At 52.0% G+C, this 9,781-nt stretch overlaps 1 protein-coding gene across 1 annotated transcript; it reads right to left on the bottom strand.

The window, feature by feature from the left end:
- Positions 1-310: 310 nt before the first annotated feature.
- On the bottom strand, positions 311-5,479 carry ITPRIPL2 (ITPRIP like 2; the record flags this gene model as incomplete). Its single annotated transcript, XM_068908975.1, has 1 exon — positions 311-5,479. A coding segment is annotated over one exon (1,566 nt), but the record flags the coding sequence as incomplete, so codon positions are not given.
- Positions 5,480-9,781: the final 4,302 nt, after the last annotated feature.

Raw genomic sequence — 9,781 nt, 5'->3', positions numbered from 1 at the left:
CTCAAACTGGAGCCAGGGAGCCAAGGAGCCAAGGACTGCTGCCTTCTCATCTCAGCAGAACCCAGCCACGAAGCCCAGCAAGCTCCGCTTCAAACTTCAGCAACACAACAGACCCCGCGAACCACGCAGGGTCACCCTCCTCCCATACGCTACTGCGCAGCTCCAAGGCGTGGACTTCCTGGTCTCCCATGGTCCTGCCACTTTCAGTCCTCCTGAAAAGCATATAAACCTAGAGATCGCATAGTTTCCTGGCTGCGGGTAACATTTAATGAAAAAAGTTAAGCAAGTAATTTAAGTCTTGAGGCACAAGTGTTTTAGAACAGCCGTTTATTACTACAGTGAAATATTAAAACAAAAACACCAACTTTTTATGGAAACAATAAAAGTGCAAATGTATTTTGATATTAAATAGGAAATGAATTTATAAACGTTTCATTAAAATGGGCTGACACTTTAAGCCTAAAAACACTTTAAAAAAATAGCAGCTGAACACTTTAGTTTAATCTTTGGTCTGATTATTAACCAGCAAAAAATAGTTGTACCAAGAACGTTCATTGCAAACAAACATTTAAAACTTACATTACTCTGCAAAGACTCAGAATCAAAAGAGGAGGAATGTTTTGGAGACATCTAGCCAGATAAGAACTAAAGATGTCTTTGTGAAATACACAGTATTTTTGAATACAGAGCGAAGGCACATATGTATTCATTTTCGTACTGTAAATAAACTTATTCTATTACAGGTGTGACCCCCCCCCCCAGTCAGCATTCAATAAAAACAACTTCATTTGCACAAAGTCTTTGTAAAATTTGCTTGCAGTCAAAGAGAACCAAGAACCCACATTAGTGCTAAATAATACGCTTTCTTCGGTATTTGAGCTTAAAATTATACATACAGAAACAGCCACGCTGAACCTATAGTAAAGCCTTAACATTGCAATACATATTCAGAACCTTATTCTGTGAACGGTATCACTGGGTTGGGAAGACAGGGGATTGCTCATGTAGGTTAAGTGCTCTATATACCTCCTTGCGGATAAAGCCCCAAAATAGCACCAGCACACTACAGGTACTACCACCGTCGTATTTGTTGTGGCCTAAGATGAACATCATAACAGAACCGGACTTTTATCAGCTCCTTTTGTCAATCACATCCATGAATGCATGCTTTATAGCAGACAGAGAAAACATACTTAATTTCTCAGGTGCACACCAGCACTGCAAGTTGGTCTGAAGATTTCCTCAGACCTCCCATCAATTGCGTGCCCATCAACTCCTGGCAGGAAGCCCCCCCCACCTCAGGAAAGTCTGTCCAAGGCTAAGGTTAAAGCAAACACATACATTTTCTCCCATCACCAGTGATCACAAATACCGCTGATGAGCAAGAACTGACACTGCAGATCAGCCCGTTAATAAACTGATGTTTTTTGCCCAAGAGTTTGGCCCAGATGGATTCAACTAGTCTGGAAGTATTGTCAAAACAATGCCTACTTAAATCCCTTTTCCCTCCACTCCAAATCCGTCTTACTCTCAACAGACCTCCTCCAACTTTAACCTCATGCCCTTTGGCTTATTTGCAGTGCTTCTTCACCGAGAGTTTACAGTCACTCTCACTCCCCCTCAGCCCAGCTTTAATTTTCTGAACTATTCATGTTGTCCGACATTTCTCTTTGCCATGCATTTCTTGATGCAACTTTATTTTCCTGGCATTACTATACTTTTAACGAGAAAGTTTTTACTAAGTCTATTACAGATTTCCACGTATTATAGCAATACTGAATACACACCAAATATTTGCATCCCTTTTCAGAGAAAAGATCACTTTCCAAAGAAAGAGGCGCAGAATGATGTAAACAAATCCCTAGCTGACGGAGGTGATTATGGTGCCAGATTTAACAGCTAAAGTGTTTTTATGTCAGGAGTTTCCGGCAACCACAATACCTTGGACTGGTCATCTGGTCCTTCTTTGGGCAAAAGATCCAACGACAAAGGTTGCCGAACCGCATCTCGTTTCAAACACCAAGTAACACAAGTCTACAAAAATAGTACATACTGTGGTCTGCTACAAAAAACCCACCAAGGTAGCTCACTTAGCCTTAAATACCGTGTGCAAAGAACATTTGCTCAATACTACCTATAAATACACTATTTGTATTTGTAGAAAGAAGCACAATGCTTCATACATAAAAACAACCCAACTTGAGGGTGTGACCTAGACTATAATTACCTGAAAATAAGACTGCAAGAGCAGTTTAAAAAAAAAACAAAAAACAAAACAGACAGAAGTAGGCAAACATCTGCCTGGGGAGTGTTTCCGTTTAGAAAAATAGATTTTTATAAAGCTTCATAGATTCTGAAAACGTCTGCCTTGTGCTCTGTTGCAGAGAACTATGAATAAAGCACACCAGTACGTCTAGGCACATCAGGGAGAGGAGAGGTATGTTAGTAACAGCAACTTATCCTGAAGCTTCCCAGAAGTTACATTTAGTAATTTACAGCTGATTTAAACTGCTCACCGAGGACACAGTAGAACAGGTACTAAGGCACATACTGAATTGCTGATGCTCATAAAGTTGAGCAACACATACGAAGTCTTAACACATCAAATACTGGAGCGCGTGGCCCAACATTTTAACTTAAAGCAAGGATACGATATTCTGCTTTTGCCACTGTTCAGCCTCGTAAGCCCCCTGGGGAGGTACTCCTTCCCCAAGGAGAGGAAACTACCTGGCTGGCGCTTACATTACGAAGACACTGGAATTCATAGCCTGAAACTGCCCCGCTGTACCACGAACTAGTGCTAACGAGCTCTGAAGTACCCTGCAACGTTTTACCTCCTGCTCCCCTCAATAAGATAATGATTTGCTATAGCGCAGTGCTAGAAAACGCCATCGGGTTTTTTGGTCTGCTGCAGATCCAAACACTGCTATACCGTCAGAGAACGGGTTAGACAACCACCCCAAAAAGCCCACCAAACCCTCCCTGGAGGGCACCAGGGGTGCCGTTAGCCAGCTGACAGCACTGACACTTGGCCTGGTTTAGGCTTTGTCCTAGAACTAACACAGAATTCGTTAGGAGTTTTGCTGTTGCTGCTGGTGGCGGTGGTCCTTGAGGTAAAGCAATTTCTAAGAAAAAGTAATGCTCAAAGCCTGAAAAAAGAAATCTCAAGAACAAGAACCCACAAACAAATGAGCCCCAGACTATTTCCTTTAGAGAAAGTTTTCTCAGGATGATTCAAACATCATCCTGTTAATTTAAGAAAATACTAATGCCTCTTCTATTAGCAAATATTAGTGCAGCCAATTACCCTAAAATGAAGGCCTCTGTGAAAATAAAGTGCTATTTGTTTCCTTTTATCTATATTTCAATCCTTCAGCGTAACCTTCATTTTACCACAGAAACTTAAAACTAGATTCTTCATACTGTTGTCAGAGAGGTTTAACTTCATCCCTCACTTCAACTGCACATTAACATGCATATTATATTTCTACTTAGCACAATGTATTAGATTACACAGAAAATGTAAAGCAAGTCACTGAGCGCTTCAACCCGTGCTCAGCACCCAGGCTCTAGCGCTCGTCTCGTTTAAGAACATCTTGGTACGTTAAGGGGTTTTTCTTTGCGCTCACAGGATTTTTAAACCTCAGATGGATTTTGCATCGTAAGAAACGAATCCCACAGAAAGGTCAATTTTCCAATGAAGAAAACAAGCTAAGATGGACTTCCAGATCGGTCAGTTTGAGACTGTTAGAGTTGTGCTTGCAAACGGTCAACCAAGGGTTCACCCTTGGTGAACAACCAAGGACAATTAGGAATAAAAGAGGAACAAGAATTTCATTACGTCTCGGTCTTTGCCTTCCTACTTTGCTCCGACGAGGGGCGAAACCGCAGGAGCGCGTTCTCCCGGTGCCGGTCACTCTCCCTGCAGCTCCAGGCCGGGCTCGGCGGCGTGGCGGCACGGGGTGGGCGCCCGCCACCGGTGCCGGGGGCCGCTGCACGCGGCGATGACGCGCGGCGCCTGGTGCCAGGTGTCGAGCAGCAGGCAGGCGGCCAGGTCCAGCGTGGGCCCATCGAAGGCGGCCAGCAAGTTGACGGGGGCGGCCTCCTTGAGGAAGCGGGGCAGCGCCAGGGCCTCGGGCAGGGCGGCGTTGCCCAGGAAGAGGTGCATGAGCACCTGCTTGCGCAGGCAGTCCCTGAGGAACATCACCAGCTCCTCCAGCCGCTCCACCAGGAACCGCTCGTCCCAGGCCTCCAAGGGCCCCCGCAGGAGCAGGGAGAAGAGGGCCGTCTTGAGCACGTAGGAGGAGAGCACCCGGCCCCACTGGGAGCAGAAGGGCTCGGCCAGGCGCTGCCCGCGCAGGTCGCGCAGCCCCTTGAGGATCTGCAGGCACTTGAGGTGGCAGGAGGCGGCCGGGGCCTGCTCCTTGAGCCAGCTCAGCAGCCGCTGCTCCTGCCGCGAGGCGTTGAGGCCCCAGAGGGCCTCGGGCAGGGCGGCGCGGGCGGCCTCGGGCGGCGCGGTGAGGTAGAGCGCGTCGCCCAGCGGGATGGCGGGGATGAGGCGCACGGCCATGGAGAGGTGGCAGCAGAGGTGGTCGGAGCGCGGCTGGATGAGCAGCGTGGGCGGCCGCCCGGCGCCGGCCGAGAGGCGGACGCGGCAGCGCTCCTGCAGCCGGTAGCGCACGGCGCCCAGGCAGCGCTGCAGGTGCCCCTGGAACCAGCGCAGCACCAGCGCCGACGACAGCAGCCGCCGGCCCTGCAGCTCGGCGCAGAAGGCCTCGGCGAAGGGGCGGTACTGCCGCGGCCAGCCGGCCCCCGCCAGCCCGCAGACGAAGGCGCCGCGCGGCCCGGCGGGCGGCCCCGGCCCCGCGGCGCAGCGCGCCTCGGGCTCCAGGCGCGGCGGCAGCCGCAGCGGCACCAGCACGTCGAAGCAGTCGGGGCTGCGCACCTTGTGCTGCTCGTAGGCGCTGCCGATGCGCACGAAGTCGCCGCGCAGGCTGAGGGCCAGCGGGCCGGGCTGCAGCCCCTGCGCCTTGGCGGCGCGCACCAGCTCGCCCACCACCCGCCCGACGTGCGCCTTGCTGTGGCCCAGCACGTGCGGCGAGAGCCGCAGCTGCCGCGCGTAGAAGCCCTCCAGCAGGGCCCGCCGCCGCCCGGCCCCCCCCGCCGCCGCCGCCGCCGCCCCCCCGCCGCCGCCGCCGCCGCGGGGGCCGCCCCGCCGCCGCCCGCCGCCCGCCGCGCCGCGGTAGCGGGCCAGCAGGTAGCCGAGCAGCAGCAGCGCCGAGCCGGGCAGCAGCGGGACGGAGCCCGCCTCCGCCGCGCCCTCCCCGGCGGCGCGGCCCCGCAGCGCCTGGCAGAGGCAGAGCAGCGCGGTGCACACGCAGGTCACCAGCGGCCAGAAGACGCGCACGTTGAGGCTGTAGACGGCGGCGGCGGAGCGGCGGGGGCTCGGGCCGCGGGGGCCGCCGCCGCCGTCCGGCCCCGCGGGCGGGGAGTGCCCACCCCCGCCGCCGCCGCCGCCGCCGCCGCCGCCGCCCTCCTCCCCGGCCGCCCCCAGCGCGGGCCGCGCCGCCGCCGCCCCCCGCCCCGGCCCCGGCCCCGGCCCCGGCGCCCCCCGCCTGCCTGCCGCCGCCGCGAGCCTTCCCCTTCCGAGGGCAGCGGCGCCGCGTCAGCCGCCGAGTGAGCTCAGAGGAAATGCCGCGGGCCGCGGGCCCGGCCGCGCCGCCAGCGCCGGGGGCGGGGGCGGGGCCGGGGGCCGGCGCGGAGCCGCCCGCGGAGGCGGGTCGCGGCGGCGCGGCACCGCCCGCTTCCTCCGCCGCATCCGCCGTGGGGCGGCCGCGGCCCGGCCCTGCCCTGCCCTCGCGGGGCCGTCCGGGCCCGGGCCCCGCCGCGCCGCCCCCGGCCCGGCCCTGCGCCCGGCATCCCCCTTCTGGTGGCGGCCGCCCCGGCCCGGAGCCGGCTGCGGTGCTGCGGCTCCGCCCGGCCGTGCCCAAGCGCCTGCCCGCGACAGCGGAGCGTTTCGGGACACGCACCAGCCCTTTGTAACAGCGGCGTGTTGCGGGACGCATGTGTGGCCTTAGCAGTAACAGAGCGTTTTGGGACCCGCACGTGCCCGTACGTTTCAGGGCACGCAGGCCCTTGGTCACAGCACGAGCGTTTCGGGATGCCTGGGCACCCATCGTTGCAGCAGAGCGTTTCAGGACGTGCTTGTGCCCATCACGGTAACAGAGCATTTCGGGACACGCCCGCGCCCTTCGTAGCAGCAGATTGTCTCGGGACACGCGTGAGCCCTTCATAACAGCAGAGCGTTTTGGGACACGCACTGGGAGTACAGCAGTACACAGTTCCTGTGTCGCAAGGTCTGCTTGCAGTCTCTTCACCGAAATTCGTTCAAAAGCCTTTCTTCACATTCGGTAGCTAGTTAATACAAAACCCTTTTTATTGCTTGGGCCCGAATTATTCAGATGCTGAAAAACTAAAGGGGAAGACGACCTAACCCTGGGAGAAGGCAGTCATTTGTGGCCCAGGAACTTTGCCGTGCCTGTCGCGTGCCTGCTGCTGGGACACCAGGCCTGGCATGGATCACTCTGACTGTCAGGACACTTTTGCCTGCAGCATCAGCCTCAGCAATATCCAAATGAAAGAATTTGGGAGTCTTCAAAGAGACGCCCGCAAGGCTACCACAGGAGTCAACCCAGCTGGTTGTGCCGCGCGCCCACGGATAGCAATGCCAAACGTTCAGGTCAGAAGATAGACACAAAATCATCTCTTCGCTTGCAAAGCCCCAGGCACTACTGAGGATGGGTCCTTTCCATTGCAAGCTGTGGTCAGGAGGAGAACAAGTGGAACATGGTTTGCAGTGTGTGTTGAATCATGCTCACTGAGGAGGATTTTGCTCATAGTTAAAGCCTGTCTTTAGTTTCTGAGAGCTAGAGACTCGTGAACTGAATCTGCTGAAGGTTATTCCCCTTCTCTTGCAAACTGCAGTATTTGTCTGCTGCTCTGCCGTGGAGCAAACGGGTCCCCCCGTGTGAATGCAGCGAGGCAGCAGAATGTGGACCTTACACAGGGAAGCATTAGCACCGAGTTTTTATGATGGGTTGTTCTTTCGAGAGGATGGTGCAGTTTCGGGATCAGGAACTTGTTTGCCCATGCAAAGGACACAGTGAACCACTCATTGCTTTGGATTACATGCCTACACTATCACAAGGTCATCACATCAGCCAGCATGGCCAAAAATGACAAGCCTCTGGGGGAGGGTCTCTCCCCCCCCCTCACCTACTCATCCATTAGTCATCCCTGAGCCCCATTGCATGAAGAGAGCCTGTGACGATAACTGATTTGAGCATCATAAGGCTGCTTCATGGAAGTAATGTATACATGTGACTGCTGCGACGGTTGGCGTGGGTATTTTTGCTCTTATAATCGGAAAGCGCAACGTCCTGGAAGCAGGGTTACTGGAATAAACATGAGCCCGATGGAGTTTGCAAAACCCACACTGAAGAGAAGCTCACAGTGTGGCTAGTTTCTTCCTTCTCAGGTGAGGATGAATAACTTTTTTTTTTTTTGTCCATGGCTTCCTTCATCTTCCCAAATACCTGAGCCACTGGAGACAAATACTGAGAAATTATTGTTATTCGTTGAACAAGCTGTGCTGACAGCTAAGACTGTGGAGGGCAGCTATAAACCAAAATCAGAGAAGTCTATCATAAAGAGGACAAGAGGGGGAAATACTGGAAGCATCACCTCTATTACAAGGTTATGCTTACTAGCTCCAATTCCCAGCATAGAAGCCATAAGAAAGGTATAATGTCATGCATGAGATATATGTATGGCAGTCTAGTGCATTTTAAGACACACAGTGGTCAGTCCATGCGCTTGTACTATTTGGATTTGTTTTAATCTCAGTGTCTCGTGATGTTTCCCTCCCGGGTTGTACCAACACCACTGTGGCCGAGCCAAGTCCTTCCTGATGTGCCTTTGCATCTAATGAGCTTTTGCATTAAAAAAAAGATGCTGCTTAAATCTGAGAAACGAGCAAATAAAGTTCCTGCTGCTCCTGTAAGTCTTTGAAGCTTGTAGTTACCTAAAGGTCTGAAGGCTGCATTTCAGTTTGCAATAAAGGGAAGTTCTCCCACAAAATAATGTATAAATCCAGTAATCAAGCTGGTCTGACATTTTTCCTGTGCAGGACAAGACTTCTTTATATAGCATTTTTTTTCTGTTATCGTGTTTCTTGACCATAGGGCTGGCTCTTGTTTTTCTAGAGTTCCTCCCCCCTTTCTGCACAGATATTTGAAATCTGCAGCATTAGTTAGAAGATAATTTTTAAACGTGTATTTTTCTGGAAGTGTGCTAGCTCTGTCTCCGATATTGCTGTGGACAGGACCATCGTGCTTGGCTTCTGTTTGTCCAGTAAATGTTTACGGAGTTTTGAAGCTGTTTGTTGAAGTTTAGGGAGCATCTGTTCAAGCTTCCTATTGTGGTTTAGTTTGAGGTGGCAAAGTTATTATTGCATTACTGCAACGTAGCGGCATCTACACAATGTCACGCATGGCCCCATGAAGGGGAAGGAGCAGTACTTCAGTGCCCAGCACACTGAAAATGTTTTAACAGTTTGAGAAAGCAATTAAAACAATGAATGAGTCAGAGAATGAAGTGCAAGAGAAAGGTTGTACAAATGTTTGAGTTTTTTAATGTGTCTTTATATAAAACAAAACATTACTTCAAGTACATAAAAATCATACTTCACCCAAAAAAAAAAAAGCCTATGTTTTATAGCCAAGATGCTGCACTCTAAAAAGTCAAACTGGGTAACCCAGGTCAAGCCATCTGAATTAATGCACAGGCAACCAAACCAGAGTCAGACTCAAGAGTACGTTTGCTCAAGAGCCCCAGGAAGGTGCCCTAACCACTCCAGCACCGGAATTAGAACCAGGAAATTATTTTTCCGATGGCTGTGTTACAGCTGAAGTCAAAACCCTGCTCCTCAGAACTATGTCACTCCACAACAGTCACGTCTTCAAAAACAAACAGGAAGTGAAAAGCATCGGGGGTTTTTTCCACTCCTTGTTTCATATTTTCTTGTATTTCTTTACAAAGCAGGATAAAAGGACAAAAACATTCATCATGCTGCTAATTGCCTCTGACCCATCCCAGCAAATACTTTTTGTCCTCCACCCCCAAAAAGGCTGCCGACATGAGTAAAAAGCTAAACACAGTTGTTATGGTATGAAAACGATCCTTTAAGATGTTTTATTGGAAGACACCACTGAACTCTATGGACCTATCAATCCATAGGTTCAATTTTTAGTAGCTTGTGCTTTTTTACACCTCAAATCCAGTGCGTTTCACTGGCCTTCGGGTCTTGCCACAGGCATGCCAAGTTGCAAGTCAGCTTGCACTTTGCTGTCATGCAAGATTATTCGATTAGCTACACCTCCACACTCGGGAGACAGACAGCTACATCTGCAGGGCCTGGCACAGCGCTTCGTGCCTCTCAGACAGCCGCTGTCCACTGGGTAACCTAGAGCCTAGCAGTATTGCAGTTATCCCTACAGGACCTGCATAGAAGGGAAAGGCTGCAACCTCCAAGCCAGCCACAAATAGAAGTCATAGTGAGTCCCACTGGCAGGAGGGGACCCAGACGTCACCTGCGCCAGTGGGGCTGCAAGGCTAGGGACCAGCTGGCAAAAGGCATTGAACCAGCCACAGTGGGGAGCACAAACACAGCCCTTGCAAGTATGTGCACCAGATGCACTGGTGCGAGTGAGCTCAAGCTGAA

This window comes from Struthio camelus, chromosome 15 (assembly GCF_040807025.1).
Source record: "Struthio camelus isolate bStrCam1 chromosome 15, bStrCam1.hap1, whole genome shotgun sequence".
Taxonomy (NCBI): Eukaryota; Metazoa; Chordata; class Aves; order Struthioniformes; family Struthionidae; genus Struthio; species Struthio camelus.
The sequence above is the reverse complement of the archived record's forward strand: the minus strand, read 5'-3'. Positions and strand labels throughout refer to the sequence as shown.